General features: G+C 38.2%; 1 protein-coding gene across 1 annotated transcript in view; it reads left to right on the top strand.

Annotated features, from left to right (window-relative positions):
* cplx2 (complexin 2) overlaps positions 1-19,282 on the top strand; it is a 41,134-nt gene that overhangs the window by 7,654 nt on the left and 14,198 nt on the right. Inside the window, exon 2 of the mRNA XM_017690054.2 lies at positions 12,999-13,155. Coding sequence (XP_017545543.1) covers positions 13,125-13,155 — 31 coding nt within the window. The 5' untranslated portion in view covers positions 12,999-13,124. The remainder of the gene's footprint in view (positions 1-12,998; positions 13,156-19,282) is intronic.

Here is a 19,282-nt window from a genome sequence, read left to right as displayed (position 1 = left end):
AACATAAATTTACAAAAATGTAGAAAATAAGACGAATACAAAAACTGCTGTCACAACAATGGAAATCATACAGTTAAATGCTTTACTGCTGTGGATGTTTATCCATAATAAGCATGCATTTCATTTGCACAAATCATTACGTGAAATGTTTAAATTGGGGATTACACACCAAAGTCAGCAAATGCTGTAACTATGTGCAGCAAACGTACATACTGCATTCTGACAGAGGCTAATTGGCCCCCACTGGAGAAGGGGTTTCCCATGACCTCTTATGCTACTGATATACTTTGACACTTACTTAGCAGGAGGTCAGTAAAAGTGAATGAAGACCCCCTCCCTGAAAGCAAGTGTCCCCAACTGCTTTCACCCTGCAGTGGGTAGAATATTCATATGTTGGCCTAAGCGTCAAAAATGTCAGGAAGATGCCACGGAGCCAGATTCATGAACCAGCACGCTTGAACAGTGAGAACACATAATATGAGAACATTTTAACCTCCAATAAATCTAGATTCATTACTGTTGTGATGCTTTCTTATTCAAATGCAATCAAGTCCATAATTAATTATACACTGTGTGCACAATTATTAGGCAAGTCTATTTTTGAGGATTATTTTTATTAATTACCAACTACAGTGCTCTCGGTTAATCCAAAGTGTTAATAAACCTCAAACATGAATGTTTAAGAAAGTAAAAGTGTAGTTTTTGCTTTCTTAGGAGAATATCTATACGTGCACATTTATTGAGCAACTATAATGGTGCAGAATTATTACGCAGCTAAATGAAAAACACACATTATCCATCTCACTTTTTATTTTCATCTGTTCAAGTGTTGTTATAAACAAACAACTCAAAGCTTTCCAAATGAACATTTCTGAGAGAAAAAAAAAAAAAGTGTGACCAATATAGCCACCCTTCTTTTCAATAACAGTGATAAGCCTTCCATTCATCGAGTCTGTCAGTTTCTTCATCTGTTGACGATCAACTTTTTGTGCAGCAGCAACCACAGCCTCCCAGATCCTGTTCAGAGAGGTGTACTGTTTTCCTTCACTGTAAATCTCCTGTTTAAGAATTGCCTACAAGTTCTCAATTGGGTTCAGGTCAGGTGAGGAAGGGGACCATGTCATAAGTTTTTCATCTTTAATGCCTTTACTGGCGAGCCATGCAGAGCAGTACTTGGATGCATGTGATGGAGCATTGTCCTGCATAAAAATCATTGTCTTTTTGAAAGATGCAGATTCTTCCTGGACCACTGCTTAAAGAAAGTGTCTTCTAAAAACTGGCAGTAGGCTTGGGAGTTGATTTTGAGCCCATCTTCAACCCGAAAAGGTCCAACCAGCTCATCTTTAACAATACCAACCCATACCAGTACCCCACCTCCACCTTACTGGCGTCTGACTTGAAGTGGAGCCGTTACTGTCCCGTTACTGATCCAGCCATGGGCCCATCCATCTGGTCCGTCAAGAGTCACTCTCATTTAATCAGTGCATAAAACCTTTGAAAAATCTGTCTTCAGACTCTTCTTGGACCAGTCTAGACACTTCAGCTTATGTGTCTTGCTCAGTGGTGGTCGGGTTTCAGCCTTCCTTACCTTGGCCATGTCTCTGAGTACTGAACATCTTGTACTTCTTGATACTCCAACTAGGTTGTAGTTCTGGAATATGACAGAACTGGAAGATAAAGGGTTCCTGGTAGCTTCATGCTTGATTCTTCTCAAATCCTTGGCAGTTATTTTGCATCTTTTTTTCTCAGCACGTTTCTTGCGACCCTGTTGACTATTTGCAACAAAACGTTTGATGGTTCTGTGATCTCGCCCCAATATCTTAGCAATTTCAAGAGTTCTGCATCCCTCTGAGAGACTTTTGGTAATTTTTAACTTTTCAGAGTCAGTTCAATCTTTTTTTTGGCCCATTTTGCCTAAAGAAAAAGCTGCTTAATAATTATGCACACCTTGATATAGGGTGTTGACCTCCTTAGGCCACACCCTCCCTCATTACACAGATACACATCACCTGCTATGCTTAAATCCATTAAGCATTCAAGTTTATCCAGCTTGGAGTTAGAAAATATGCCTAAAAATGATAATATGGTCAAAATACTCTCTTGCCTAATAATTGTGCACACGGTGCATAGAGACTGAAATTACTTACATTTACTTACATACAATTACTTACATACAATTTACTTGCATTTAATTTACGTGTCTACAATGTTGAGTACGAATGTCCGTCTTTTTACTTTTTCTTTTTGTGTCAGTGCTGAATAGCGACAAAAATGTTGCAAATCAAGTTCAAATCATAAAATATCTTTCTTTTCACTGTTCCGGCAGTATTTCTCCACTTTTTTCACATAGCTATGAGCTATCTCCGGCTACATTTGTTTCCTCTAAGGGTGAATTCTGGGATAATCTCAGCACTGACAGCAAAAAGTGGCATTTTTTGACACAGTTTTTATTGAAAACTAGGAATATATCTATAAGTATAGATGCCCATTCCGAGAGAGCTGGCACAAGACCTCGACAGCAAGCAGCAAAAATCCCACTGCCTGTCACTGCAAGCTCGAATTCACACATCCCAGATCCAGCTTGCTGTGTGGACAGGCGTAGGGAGCGCTGAAGTTGTGATAGGTAATGAAGAAGTGACATGCTGGAGTCCGTGCAGCTGCTCCTGTGCTCCACTAGGCCTCATCTTCCTCTCCTGGCAGTTGATGTTTTACACGAGAAGCCGTTGCCCTGGTAACAACTCTTCACACCTGATTCTATAATGCCACTTCATTTACCCCAACCAATTTATGAGGGACGCTCAGGAGATACCTAAGAGAATACATAAATATGTGCTTAGCATGGAGATATCTAAGCAGCCCTCCTCTCTATTAGCTATTGCATCATTCTAATATAGATTGTAGTCACTGTATGAATGCTCTGAGCCGTAGGGGAGCTGCTACCCACTTCACTATCACCACCACATCACCACCATGAACATGTTTAAAATTCAGAAGAAATTGGGTTAGAATTATAGTCTATGTGAAAAGCCAGGGAAAGGTCATCCACATACACAGCAGCTCTAGGAACTCCGTCACTCATCATAAAACACGTGAATTATTGTTCAGTCAAGCATGTCATGAAGCAGACAAAGAGGAGGCCGAAGTTAATTAATGACACAGCAGGCATGAGCGAAGAGTCAAATAAAGTCAAACCTCACACAGCTACGTAATGTTTTCGATAAGAGCAAAGACCACCCCGAGAGACTTGGACGCTATGGCAATTTCCCAAAAGCAAAAGCTCATGTTCAGTTCACTTATATATTCAGGCCTACACCAAATGCTAGTCTTGAAAAAATGTTATGTTTTTAATTGAGATGGCCATGATTGGCCAAGATATGCAAGTTATTAAGGAGATATTTCTGAGATTAGATATAAGATAATCCACTTGCATAAGGACAGGGGTAGTCAGAAAAATAAGTGTTTCTAAACCTGGAGTTCAGTGAAGTTAAACTAAAAGATACATAGAAAATAGGACTCCTAGCAACCGTTGAACATCTGGTAGACCACCAAATCTTTCACCATCAGATACAGTTACAGTTCACAGCCCACTGCATACATTCCATAGGTTAATAAATGTCATTTAAACATAGAACAAATTCTGTACATTTTTATTCTTTAATAAAAGTGTTATTAATAATAATACTGCATTAATATTTCTTCCTAGTGTAATCCCAATCCTGCTAACATATATAATGGAAAAAGTGAAGAAAGTGGTGTTTTATATCACTGTTGTTAGAAGAAAAACTTGTATCTCCAAACTGGTAACTTTACAGGAGAAGGAAAAAGCATACTTTACTTTTAATGTAAGTTAATGGAGCCAGATATTTTTCAGAGGAATTTTTGGCCGTTTCTTTTGGTCCATTCATCATTAAATTTATACCCAATGTAAAGGGCAACAGACATTTTCAAACTGTGTCAAAAACTGAAAAACATCAAAAATGGAGATACGAGGTTTTCTTCCGACAACAGCGATATGTTTATGAAACCATTGATAAAGAAACTAAGCTGCAAAAGAGGCTTGTTTTCAATGAATTGTTTTTGTGATGTCCCGAAAACGAAGGCTGAGTAAAAACCAGTTCCCCTCCCATGTGTGCGCTGCATCTGCACTGCATTTTGTCCTGGCTGCATGCCCCATATTTAATCTTATCATCAGTGGTGCTTTGCTGTCAGAATCACTTTGTAAACCAGGCAAAGCAACATACAGTTTAACCTAATTACCCTTCATGCCCTGACTTCCAGTATGCCTTCATGCGGCTCCCACTCTTTTCCTCTTGTGGGAAGGATCTCTGTCTTTTTATCTCATGAGCCAAAATCTTCCCACAGAAACCATTCAAACCATTCATTTGCTCCTTAACATCAAGCAATGGAAAAATAATACAGAGTATACAGAAAAAACAGTAATGCTTTGGATTTATCAGATTCACATGTGAGCATCGGTTCCACATGAATAAAATACAGAAGATCAACAGTGACTGCCAAAAAGAAGTTCATGAAAGACAGTAATTGTGTTGATGTAAAATGCTTCATTCATATGGACCTGATGCAAATAGTCAAACCTGATAAAAGCAGTTTTTCAGTGAATGTAGATGCATGCGTTGCTTTGAATCAAGTGTGCAAAGCGCATAGAACAGTATGTGCCGCTTATTCCGCAGTGTTAGTATCCAGTAGATGTTTGTTATATAACAGGTGAAATGCTCTGTTCTAGAGAAACCTACAGTCTGAATTGTTCACAGTGGTGGAGACAGGAACCAGACATTCTGAAAATGGGGTTCACTGACCATTTTGGACAGCAATAAACTACTATGTTCATATTTTAGACATTGAAAGTTTCAAGTTCACACCGCAGCAATTTACTTACTTAGAAATTTGAAAAATCTACATAATTCCCCTTGATTTAGTGCGACAAACTAAACTGAAATGTCACATTACAGAATGTTACGTCTTTAACCAAAAAGTCAACCAAAAATATTGCTCCTCCTCGGCTGGACTGGACATTAAAAGTTAATTAGTGCAAACATGAAGTTTCTTCTCTCTTACGAAGTTGTTTGTAATTAGAATGACTCCATCAGTCAAAGGTATAAGGTGTTTGCCAAGAATGTAATGAAACTATTGGTCTTTTGTCGTCTACAATTAATGACATTTACAACATGATTCAAGCAATTTATCAAGTCTGCGTCATTTAGAGAAAGAACAATCATTTCCAGTACCATGCATTTAAGAGGACTTTTAGTAAATGCCATCCATTATTGTCTTTCTCCCACATAACATTAAGTCCTTGTAGACTTCTGTAATACCTCTAATGCTCCTTAATTTATAATAATTTGTCAAGAAAGGAGAAGCCAGAGAGTTGACACTGAATGAGCTATGAGTTCCGTTTGACAGCATAATTCCAGAAAGCACTAGCAATAGTGCCAAACTCTCCACAGTAAAAGCCCTAGTGTTAAAATTTACGCAGTGTTGACGTCAACCCAGAATTAAAATAGAACCTTTTTTTTTTGTTAGTTGTTAGTTTGTGTGTCTTGGCATACTAAGCATGACTCATCCTACTACATCATTTATAGGACAAAATACTTGTTTTTCCTTCATCTTTGTCATATATGCTATGATTTCTGGTTCACGTTGACTTTAAAGGGGAATTCCACAAATTTTTTCAAAAGTGTGTACTGACATGGTTAAGATGTGAACAAAGTCATTTGAAGTGGTCTGATAAGAAATGCTCTGTTCAAGAGTGAAGTACCCAGGCAGAGTCATTCACAGTGGTGGTGACAGGAACCAGACGTCGGATAAGTGCTTTGTAAAGTTCCCTCTCGTGAATATGCTGCCCGGTGCCTGAAGATGAAGGTTTTGACCTAAAACCTTGTACAATTGGATACATTTCTTCAGATTTACAACTACTTCACCATCATTAACTTTACATGCAAAAACACAGAAGACATGTAGGTTCACTGATCATTTTGGATGGTGCATTAAATGGCTATATTTATACTGTAGACATTGTGACTCCTGGTTCCTATCACCACCACTGTAAAGATAATCTGTAAGTTTCTGTGTAAGTTCCTCTAGAATGCACCATGTTACATCACACCAGTCTGAATGGCTTTGTTTCTATCTTAATGAGTTCATTTTGCACAAGTTTAGAAAAATCAGTGGAATTTCCCTTTAAGCATACCATGTACTATAAGCCGCAGTGTTCATTCAACACTGAGGATTTTTCTAGGTACACAGGGGCCCTTTTTTCATGAAGCAGAGTATAACATCTTTTACTTCAGGTTGCCAGCCGTCTGTTTCTTATGTCAGTCAGATTATTCATCGGTTTTGTCAAGACTGAGGTTGCCCCACAACTACACGAGCGAGTGTCCAGAAGGTACAGTTTCCACACAAGTGCAATCAGATGTTAGAGTTAGAGAAGTGGAACAGAAGTAGGCGTGTGCATTAATTAATCAGGATCTTCTCAGCCAATCAGATGAATCGCCTCATACCTTTTAAACAGATGCACGATGTGCAACGTCTGCACATGCAAATGGCACAGTCGAGGCAGAGCTTCACTAATGAGGAGACAGAGGAGCTCTCCCTCTTTCTCTGCACCCTCCTTCTACTGGCTGTAATGTATTCCATTAGTCTGTACTCTGCACACCCTGTCAGATCAGGAGGAGACAGATCAAAATTACTAGTGTCTGCAGTAGAAATGGACAATGGAAATAGCCCATATGTCATACTTTGTCTTGCACAGCTCAAGAAATGCTGTGGAGCATGACGTTTTAAAGCTCTTTTATGTATATGGTGAGGGGTGTAGACCTCCTGTACCAGTGTTTGTGGTATAGTGATTAGTATAGCTGCCTTCCAAGCAGTTGACCTGGGTTTGATTTGTTGAATGCTATCATTGTCAAAATCATATCAGTTTGCTGCTATACGGTGTCATAACTACGTTAGTCAAGGCCATTTTCCATGAAACAATAGAACTGACCTGTCCATGCTCCGCCCACAGACGCATGCTAACCTAGCAACCGTGACGAGGTCAGACAAGCTTCATGCAATGTTCATAAAATTCCATTCAATCTAATCATAAATTGTAGCCTACAATGCAAAATGTTTAATGTCGCGCTGCTCTGCTTTTTCTGCTGTGTAACATTAAAGCTTCTAATTTTAAATGAAGCTCACAAATGGACTATTTTAGCAGGTAATCAAAACAATACATAAACACCACGCTAACATCAGCCTGAATGCACTATAAAAACCTTTCACAGCATACAAATAAATTCCATTTGAAAAGTATTTTAAGAAAAATAGTTATGCTCTACAGTTTCTCATTATGTTGAATATAAAATTTGCATCACAAGGGTTACTATACAACCGAGCCCCTGAAGGGACACCACATGGTATCTGGTGCTCATCTGATCGTGTCTCGTGCTCATTACATAGTATCTGTTGCTCACCTGATCGAGTATCAGGTGCTCAACCGTGCTGAGCCATGAGTGTTAACACTGCACCTTCAATTCAAGCTGTAAACCACAAAACTAAAAGAAAACACCTCTGTGGTGCAAATTTCTGCATCTCTGTGGGACGTCAGGAGTATCTTAGTGCTAAGCTAACAGCAATTCACATTAATATTTTTGGCAATGTTAGATTAAACAGACATTTGAAGCTTGTAAAAGACATTGTGCTTTATTTGAACATTGTAATAAACACGTTAACATATATTATACATTTGATACCACTGCAAAGCTAGAACAACAATCAAAATGTGGAAGACAAATCTGTGAAGAACCTCACACTTTAGAACCCACATTCCTAAACTGACTGAAGGATATTACCAGCATCTATTTCATGACACTAAAAGAACCTCGTCATGTCTCTAGTATTAAACTGACAAAGAATCATTTTCTATGAGATATTCTGTAGCGACTTTGTCCTTCAAGCTGTGGAAAATGAGATGTCTTTTTTTAGAAGCTGTTCACAGGCTATAGGATAAAAATGATTTGAGTCATACTAATTTGTTATAGGCCTTTAACATGGTGTGTTATGTTATGTTGGGTGTATCATTTTGTTCTAAAAAATAATGGAACCAGGCCACCTTACCCTCTATCAAGACCAGCTACTGTAATTGATCACCATCCCGCCACAAGAATAAATTCGCTTGGCCTGTGAACTGGCTAGCTGTGGAAGCAGTCTGGAGGACAGTATTGGTAGACTAATAGTGACCAAAGCCTCAGATGTGTAGACCAGAATCACCAGAGAGTGAACATGATTTTCAATGGAAGGAATCATTTTTTCAAATCTGACCTTTTTGTATAAAGGCCTTAACATGGTCAGCAACACAAATTAGCTTAAATCTGAACAGTGATATAGAAATAGTGCAGAATTTTCAATATTTCTTCTGTAAATTCTGTATTTATTATAATATAACAATCTTTTATTTATGTTTTTGAAATTTCTCAAATGTTTTTTCCAGTCTCTGACTTTTGGACCCCACTATACACGCCACATACTTTGTATTCTAGAGATATAGAACCTCTAGTCGAACCTCCATATGTGGATCAACATGTCAACATGTATTTTTAGGGATGTAGAATGGAAATCCTCTTCAAAATAGATTGGCACCAAAAACGTACGTATTTGATTTACACAAAGTCATTGATGCATCCGTTCAAAAACTGCTTGTAACCAGCATGAAAGAGAGTACAGTGTAGCAAGGTGTAAAAATACCTGTAGTGTACTTGTGAGCAGGATACTAGATGAAATTCTTTCACAGGTATGAGTTTCATCATAACCTTAACACCGGTATGCCACAAACAAGCACAGATAATGCACTAACACTATATGACCATTTTTATAATCTTATACAGACAGCTTGGAGAGCCATTAAAAATGATATTCTGTGTGATATTCTTATGTTTCACAATTTCATTGTATTCATTTACTTTATTCATAAATTAGGGAGTTTAATGTAGTTAATAAATTGATTGGCATGTCACCTTTTAATTTCATTTTATATTGATTTCCTTAGACTTCCAGAATCCATCATGATTTTGAGTGCACCAAGCAAAAAAGCAGGAATGAAGGGCTGAAATTGAGTGCTTTGACTCTATTTGCCATCAGTACTTTGTTCCATGTATATATGTTGATTTATGCAGTGAAATTGGGCTCCCCGGAGTTTTCTACTACATCAGGGTGGTTTGCCACTGAAATGGAAGTTGCATAAGGAACAAAACTCACTAATAGCTGCAGGAAGAAAAGTGCTGCTTTTGTTCTTCTGTGCTTAAGATATTATGTGTAGCTCAACAAACAAATCTTTTATACGATTTATAAGATTCTCTTCAGCTCTTCATTAAAAATACACTAGAGGTTCAATCCACATTAAGAAAATCAAACTATAATGTACCACACACTACTTTAGATTTTTGAACTTATGGTCAAATTAAATCATTAATACCCTTGAGTTTAAGCCCGGTTCAGACTTGATGGCCATGTATGCATACCAAGTCAAATGATGTGAAATGCTCCATTCTAGAAAAATGCACTGAGTTGGAACTGTTTGGAGTGGTGGTGATAGGAACCAGGCATTTGAAGCATTTCATTCCTCCAACAGCTACGTAACTGAAAGTTATTGCATGAAACAACTACACATGCATGACATTGTTTATTATAGTTTTCAAATGAGGTTCTGACTACATGCATGGTGGAGAGGATACATGCAGGATGTAAGGAAAAATAGTACTGAATGAAATTTGATATGAATTACTATAATTTTATCATCAACATTAAATAAAAAACTCAGAAGATGTGCAGGTTTCCAGGTCATTTTGGACAGTGAATAAACTGACTATATTTGGGTTTCACACATCACAACCTATTAGCACTACTGTAAAGAGATCAGCACCGGTAAGTTTATCTACAACAAACCATCTCCTATTAAAACACACTAAATGACTTTGTTTACATGTCAACAGTTTAATTATGCAAAGATTTTGTAAAACCAGTGAACTTCCCTTTTTAATATATGTGGTCCTTTGCAAGTTTAACACGAACTTGTTGTCATCACTGCTGTACTGAAGTGCTCAGGGCAAACTAAGATAAGAGACACGATGATGTATTTCCAGAATGAAACAGTAACCTGCTGGGACCTCCGTTCCAACAAGTCCCAGCAGTGCCATACGCTCTCCACACGAGTGCCGTTTGGTTACGCTCTGATTGGCAGGGTTCCCCTTTGCTCCATTGATATAAGTAATGTTCCAGCCAAGATTAAGCTTATGCCTCTTAGATGCTTCATTTACAAAGACAATAGGGGAGAATGTTTGGAAATGAACCTTCTGAGAAGCATGGGACTCATCTTTGATAATCAGTGGCAATATAACAAAGCTGTTCTGATCAAAAGTGGCTTAATAGTTTCCTTGGCATGTCTTGGTGCAACGAGCAAAGCAGCCTTACGACATAGCAGAGATGTAAAGTGGACAATCCTGGATCCCAATATCAGAGTAAGACTCCTCTGAAAGGTAGAAACAGAACAGAGTTTGAGCACAGGGCACAGGACAGAGAGAGAAGGCAGGGGAGATTTCAGGTTAGCAATGGTTTATCAGACATCTGTTGATGCAAGCTGCTCTAAGTGCCTCAGATGCCAGTTCTTTGCTCCAAAACATGGCAAGAATGACCTTGCCAATTCACAGTTATATAATTTATAATGGCAAAAATGAAAAAGATACTACAACAACAACACACTTTATTTATATAGCACCATTTTTAAAACATGTTTACAGAGTGCTTTTCAGGGAAAGTAATATAGAAAGAAAAGAAAATACTGTAAATAAAGTAAAAAGAACATGCACTTAAACGAGAAGGGGAAATTTCATTCTTTAACTTTTTAGTTGGCTTGACGTAGCTGTTGTTATAGGCTTGCTTGGCTGTTGCTATGGTATCCCAGGTGGTTGCTAACGTGCGTGTGTATTTACAATATACACTTCCAAGCAAACAGAAAAGCTAAGTTTTTATTTCCAGAGAAGCTGAAAACAGAAGCTGATTTGTTTTATATGGGTCCATCAAAATCAAGAGCCATTGGGAAGCCAATGAAGGGATTTAAGGGCTGTTGTAATGTGATCTCTCTTTGGGGTTGTGTGAAGTTTCCGGCTTTAACACTCTGAGCTCGCCACAGATTAGTGAAAAAGGTCCTGGCAAGGCCAGATACCAACTGAATGTTGAGTTATCTCACTCAGTACATTCTATCTAATCATTACAAGACTATGACTGAGCAAAGTCGTTGCTATATTTACAGTTGTACTACAGGTCAACATTCATATTGCTGTGCATTGTCCAGTATTATCTGTGATCAACTGTAATGAGTTTACAGTTCTTTGTGATACTGTGCTCATTTTCTTAGCTTCAATGAATAACACAAGTGGACAAATAATGTATGTATACAATTCCTGGCTACAGAAGTGTCCTAGAAGCGTTACTTCCTGCAATTCCCTTTTCCATATCATGCCTTGCTGCTAAGGAAACCTAGTCACCAACTTGGTGGCTCTCCAGGAGTAGCCTGCGGAGCTTGGGTTTGCTTAATAAGCATAATGATAATGGTGCGCTAAGTACACCGCGAAACAACATAATGGATTTGATTCCCAACAAAATGCTCTACATGGAAGCCTAGCAATGCTCCCAACTGTTTGCTTTTGAGTCCATTAACATTATCTAACACTAAAAGCTCATGCATGACTTGTCCAAAGTGTAGTAACCTATTACTGTCAGCTCGTCCTTAAACATAAGCAAGTAAATATATCACAGTTCATCCGTTTATAAAGCTTATATCATAGTTTCTGATGTAATTCTGTGGTGTGCAATGTTAGGTTTGTGCTTAACAAAACACTCCACTGATTTATCTAAATATCTGTAGAAATAACCATTAAGATATAAACAAAGTCATTCAGAGCAGTTTGATGTGAAATATTGTGTTCTAGAGAAAACAATTAAGTCAGAATTGTTCACAACAGTTCTGATGGGAACCAAACATCTGTGTATTTTCCTCTGATTGACCAATTTACTGTGATTTGCTGATTTAATACTTAACCACTATTATCATTACATAAAAAATTCAGAGGACATGTGTTGGTGCACTAGTGGTTCTGGATAGTAAATAGAACACCTATCACCACCAGTGTAATAAAATGAGTGTGGGTATATTGCTCTAGAACTTTTATTTTACATAAAATCTCTGTTTACATCTCAGCAACTGAATTCTGCTGCAGTGTTGAAAGATTAGTGAAATTCACTTTAAATGATTAAGAAAGGTTCTTAATTCATTAATAAATGAATTTTGAAAGATGTCCAAAATATATTAGATATTTGGAGTATGTCAACACTCATATCACTCTTGCTGGAAGAAAACCTCGTATCTCCAAAATGGTAAATTTACAGAAGAAGGAAAAAACCTGCTTTACTTTCAATGTAAGTCAATGGAACCAGACATTTTTCTGAGTCATTTTAAGTCATTTCTTTTAGTCCATTCATCATGAAATTTACATACAATGTTAAGGACAACAGGCATTTTCAAATTATGACAAAATTTTTTAAAATGTCAAAAATGGAGATACGAGGTTTTCCTCTGACAACATCACATAACTGCAAATAATGAAATATAATATATATATACATATATATATATATACACACACACACACACACACACACATATATATATATATATATATATTATATATACATACATATATGAGAGAGAGAGCAAGAGAACGAGAGAACGAGAGTGTTCTTCTTTATCATTAAATTGAAATAAAGATCATGTTTAGAGCAAAAAAATTGTTTTTGAACATGCATTTATATATGCATTTCAACAGTGCTAAATAATCTTTACTGAGAATAACTGCTGTTGGAGAATATGTTTGGTTTTACAGTCCCCTCCCCTGATGTAGGCGTGCATCTACCAGCTTCTTATCATTTCTTTCTCTTTTTCCCAACAGACGTGAAAGCTGTATTGTCAAGCACACGATAAAACACGCTGTGGTGGACTGACACAGTTGGGACTACAGACAGACTACATGCACCATTCTCTCTAGCTTTAAGAAGGCCAGATATCAAACGTCATCATGAATTTTGTAATGAAGCAAGCACTGGGGGGTAAGTGTAAGACTTTTTACGGATATCGCCTTTGCAAATCACATGTATAGTGATACAAGATTTTTGAGAGATTTGGCTTAAAAACTGCTTTGTTGTTTCTTTACAACCATACAGATTGTTAGGTATTCATTTGTTTAAGTAAAAGGCAGCAAGCTATTTCCAGAGGTCCCAGCAGATAAGCTCAGACCTTCAACATGAACAGACAGACTCTTACACCATGTTAACACTCAACCCTGTATATATTATTACTTTGGATTATATAACATTACCAGTAATTCTGTAATCTGTAAGACTGGGTACTGGGTATATGTCATGTCTGTGGAGATATAACCTATTTTGTATAAAATAAGACTGACAACCTAAACTATTTTTCACCTGTTTGATTGATAACATAAAAATGACCTATAAATGACCTATAAATATTCTCGATTTGTTAGAAGACAATCTTAGCAAATAAGCATTTACTACAAAAATATTAAGTATTTATTTTGAGATAAACTCTTAAATTCACTGGATAAAGTCTCATCGCTGAGTAATTACATAAATAAACATGCAAATTGAGTTATTCTTAAGTTCATTCTTAAGGTGTGTCTGGCCATTCACAGGATTGAAATAAAACCCTCTTAATATGAAATGTTTTGTGCCAATATCAAATGACCTGCATCACATGATGAAATGTCCCCCGAAAATACTTGAAGTCATATGCTCTCTTTTCTTTCCAAATGTTTGTTAAAAAGGCGTGTCTGGATCAAGAATACAATCGTTTAGTGGTCACTGCTGTTGCTCTACTATCATTGATTAAATATTTAATACAAGTGGTTGAATAAAACAGTTGTAATGTTTTTGGAAATACAGCTCCAAACACAGCATGTGCCAGTTTTAGGCTTTCATGTGCAATACAGACCCAGAATTGATCTGTGACCTGTCAACTGTGTTAGTCTGTGATACTGTGGATTTTAAGGTGTGTCCTCTTTTATACATGGTATTCAAGATGTAACCTTTATTAATGTTTAGGTAAAATAGTATGTAACAAGACAAAGGGGAATTCTACCAATGTGTTCCAGTTGTCAGATGTTCTGTACAGTTTAGTCATCAAGCTGTAAATTAAGTCATTCAGAGTGATTTGATGTGAGCTCATTAAAAACAAGAGCCATTGGGGAACCAATGAAGGGATTTAAGACCTGGTGTAATGTGATCTCTTTTTCAAATTTGATGTGGAGTTAGAATTGTTCACAGTGGTGATCTTAGGAACCAGACATCAGAAGAGCTCCCTCACAGAAAGTTATTACATAAAATGGTTATGTACCACATTACCTAATGCGCGAGACAGTTTTACAGTCATTGTAAGATAATATTTTGGCTCTTTTACTTTCAGAATATATTCATGGCACGTAATTTTTTTTAAGATGTACCACTATTTTCCTTCATCAACATTACATATATGAACACTGAAGAAAAGTGTATGTTCACTGGTCATTTTGTTCGGTAAATAAATGCTCTATTTGTGTCTCAGACATTTCAGCCACTGGTTCCTGTCAACCCACTGTGATCAATTATGACTCTGGAATTCAGCCTTTAAGACAAGAAATCAAAACAAACATGAAGGAAAATGAATCACATATATATTAAACAGACACAGCATGTACCCACAGAGGATGCTGACTGTTATATTGACTGTGCTTTACACATGTTGTGGTTGCAGGCATGTTTATGTACGGACTATAGATTTTGTGACTTTAGAGGACACGTTTTGGTCAATGAGTCACTTATATCAATTTTTCCGTTTGGTTTCTTCAGCTGAGTGACTAAAGATAATGTATTCCCCACCTTCCAATTCCCTCAAATGGGCCAGATGTGGCAGCTTCTTGAGAGCCATTCTGATGACATGATGATCTTTTATGTATTGCGTCTTACAATGGAACAGATTCACTGGCTGCAGAAAACACTAATAGTGAAGTATTGCCAAATTATCTGGCAATGTTTTAAACCCACAGTTAGCAAATTTGTTCTACAGGACTATGTTGGAATACGGTGCTTTTCAACTCTCAGTGAGATTCAGGTCAAAGCACCAGCCCACTGCTGCTTTCTAGCATGAATGGGGTCATTATTGTGTTGATGGGTAAACTTCTATTCCAGTTTCGGTTCTATAGCAGAGGCCAGCACGCTTTCTTTGGGAAAATCATCTCTTCTATCCTCACTAGTGCCCTATTGACTTCTGAAGAGAAACATTATAAATGAATGCTGCCAAGCTTTACAGCAGGGATGGTTGTTAGTTGGCAAGTCAGCTAAAAGCATTCAGAAACCACACATTGCATTCAGATTCAAAATGCAGCGGAAAGAAATCAGCAATTTTTGTTTTTAAACTTAAAACCAATTTTAAATAACCCACTGCATGGCACAAAGATAAGTTGCATACATGCAGCTTCTATTATCTCCATAGCAAAGGACTGAGAGCAGAATGGGATGCTGGAGGACCCACATATGAGCCTAAGGCCAGACTCCTCTCCAGGGTGGTAGATCTCCAAGACCAGGCTTGAGCCTCACTTGGCATTGGACATGGTAACCATGATGGTGTCAGCTAGAGGGCTATAAAGCCCACCATCACTGAGCCATAAAGCAGTGCAACTGCCTTCTCTGGAGTGATGGAGCTCCATTTAATAACTTTGGGATGAGCTAGAGTGATGTTTGCAATCCAAAACTAATCAGTCAACATCACTGCCTGACCTCACTAATGCTCTTATGGCTGGATGCAATCAACTCTTCACAGTAATATTCCAACATCTAGTCTTCCCAGAAGACCATAGACTGTGACTGCAGCGAAGGGGTACAAACTCATTATTAATACCCTTTATTTTAGAAGAAACATTGGATAAGCAGATGTCTACAAACCTTTGGACACATATCTTTAAGATAAAGTAACAAAAACCTGTTTCATTCCCACATAAATGTCATCACTGGAACCCTTAAAGGAAAATGCAGTTATAGTCTCTTTAGATATTAAGAAAATAGGAATAATTTTTTAGCATTACATACATGCCTGCATTACTATATTACCACATACACAAGTCGACTACACCCTGACGGAACAGGACACTGTAAAATCTGACCTCAGAACTCACGCTGGATACTGGGCTCTTATAAAATCTGTAGCCTTTGTCACTGTGCTTGATGTGTTTCTTTGAGCAAATGTGTCTGCACTTCTGCTCACCTTAATGGTGGTGGAGCATGATTTATCCATGAAGGTCATTCATTATTCAGAACACTTCTTCTCATCAAACTTCCACATCCTTTACAAATTATTCAGGAGAATATAACATTTCAGCAGCTCCTTTGGAGTCACCAGCCCAGCCTTCTGGCCTCCTACTTGTTCAGCAGACTGGAAAAAACCCTAAATATGTGTGAAAGTGTTTAGTGAGACAGTCCTTACAAAGAATAATTAAAAGACTAAAACTGTACAGGCCAGTGGTCCTCAACTACCTACAGCACAAGTACATACAGGCATTTTGATGTCTCTGACATATAGATAGCTAGTAATCAATAGAAAGCTTTAGCAAGAGCTAGAAAACAGTAAACGGGCACTCTTGTCGAAATAAAAAATGCCTGCCTTACTACCCATCTTTTGTAAACATGCTGATTTGTCTCGCAGTGGTGCTGCACTAGTCTATAAAGCATGTATTTGTGGTGTAAAGGCTAGGGAATGCCCCTCCTGATGTATCTTAAAGGTGGGAGTGCATTTTTAAAAGACTATAAGTACTTTGGAGTGGAAACTTACGGGTGGGCTGTTTTCCTGCTAACTAGCTAATTCTTCAACTGAATTATTCCTTTAACAAATGAGAAAGTTTGGCGATCAGCTGAGGTCAGTACATCAAAAATCCCTAAGTACTAGCTAGCACCACGTGTTCATTAGCTTTTAGATCTGTGGCTATCAGTCAGGATTTGTTGAGCATCTTCGGCATCTCATACCCAGTGACTGGTGTTCTGAGTATTGCAAACTAAAGATACATGAACGTGTATTGTCTGATTCACTAGTGCCTGAGTGGTAGTGAGTAATAGTCAGGGATGGGGGAGAGGCTAAGTCGCGCGCTACCTTTTGTAGTTAGCTATAAATTTTAGTAGCTAGTAGCACCTACAAATGTTTGTGTAGCCATAGCGAACCACAGACCGTGAAGCACAGAGCGCGGTCGAGAGCGAGTGGCCGGTGGCGACCGTGCAGTAATGACTGAGCCGCGGACAGCTCGAGCAAACGGGCACGCGCTCGCCCCTCGCGCCGATCACCCCTTACTAGTAGGCTAAACTCAGGGGTCACAACCGAAATGTTAAGAGCCATTTTGTCCTTTCAACAAAAATAAAACCACCTTGGGAAACACGGCATTTCTGTCCGTTTCACCGTCGTGGCTGTAAGTATGTCTCAGTATGTGCTGATGGCGCAGCCTGAAAATATAAACCCATACTTGCTCTGCTCTGCTTTAACCTTCAGCTCAGCTGTAGCCGCTTTTCTCGTTTCTCAGGAAATTTCTCCGCGAGTTTATTGTAAAAATGTCTCTCAGTGTTTGACTTTTTAAGAGGTTGAAGTCGCTTCTCATTCTTCAGTTTCTCTTTCGTTTGTCCCGTTCCACCTTAAATTGTGCCTGAGGCGCCAGATTGTCCTGCTGCGCCATTTAAGTTGGAACAGGAGAATTCGAACGAAAAGCAGGGGAAAGAGAAGCTGACTGAAGTTTCGCGAGTTGCTGCAGATTAAACGTGTCAGCAAACCAGAGTGATTTATAAATGTAAATATGTCCGTTCATCTCCAAATGACCGGTGTTCGTCTTCTCTCTCTTTTCCCTTTCGTTGTCTGCGTTGCTGTGTGTCCAGCAGTCTGTGCGTCTTCAACGTTAAAGGGTGAATTAGCCGTTATGCGTTATAGACCATTTACTTAAACACTGTGTCCACTCACTGTCCACTCTATTAGACGCACCTTGCGTTGTCGGTTCACTCTGTAGATGCAAAGCCAGAGACGGCAGCTCATCTCTTGCTGTACAGTATGAGCTAATCATCATCTAGTCCTTCATCAGCGGTCACAGGACGCTGCTGGCTGGATGTTTTTGGTTGGTGGACTGTTCTCAGTCCTGCAGTAACAATGAGGTGTTTAAAAACTCCCAACAGCACTGCTGTGACTGATCCACTCAGACCAGCACAACACACACTAACACACCACCACCACGTCAGTGTTACTGATCTGTGAATCTTGCTGAAATGTTTCAATTAGACCAGTTTTATTTCAACAGTTGACAATGTTTTGCACAAAATTCTCTGGTTTGTATTCAGTTATTTTTGTTGATTTTAGTTAGGAAAAACCTGGAACGATTGACTTTGACTTTAGTCTTAATTTTTGTTGGATATCACGCCTTTGGGTGTGTAAATTTGATTGTTGGTTACACTTTTTGGTGGTCTTTTTTTTGCAGCTTTTCAATTGTATGTTTCTTTCTAGCCCAGGATTAAATGCAGCGTCTTGTTCACACTGTCAGCTGGGCTTGTTTGGTGTGTCAGTTGGAGATTCACAAACAAATATTCTGACAACTTTGAAAGTCGCTAAAAAGTAGCCAAAAATTTAGCTAGCTACAAACTTCAGGAAAGTAGCTACAAAGTAGCTAACTACTAATTTTTCAGTAGCTATCCCAACCCTGTTAATAGTGCACTTTGCAATAAAGGCATCAATAACATTTTTGGTAAGAAAGATATTCAGGTGGGGCTGCAGCTCAAAATTATTTCTGTAATCATTTAATCTATTGACTTTTATTTAATTAATGGATCCATCAAACTATTATACCTTCTTTAATACCGCTGCCTATGCTCCAGTCACAACACCTCCATTATTCAAATTCCTTCGTGAGTGAGGAGACCTGGCTTACAGGCTTGTCAGGCGCTAGAGGACGATCCTAAGCGATTCCAAAATGAATGAGTTTAATGGAGCTTTGTGTAAAGCTGTAGTTTGTAAATGCTCAATCAGTTTTATACAGTAAATACACTTGTTTTTGCAACACACAATGACAAATATTCAAAGTCTGCTGTGACAGTGCTTTATATATGTTCATAACATCAGTGAGTGTGAGCTGCTTCACTCAACCAGTCAGTGCTCAGTAGCTAG

The sequence above is a fragment of the Pygocentrus nattereri genome, chromosome 8 (assembly GCF_015220715.1).
Source record: "Pygocentrus nattereri isolate fPygNat1 chromosome 8, fPygNat1.pri, whole genome shotgun sequence".
NCBI classification, from domain to species: domain Eukaryota; kingdom Metazoa; phylum Chordata; class Actinopteri; order Characiformes; family Serrasalmidae; genus Pygocentrus; species Pygocentrus nattereri.
This window is presented reverse-complemented; position numbering and strand designations above follow the sequence as displayed.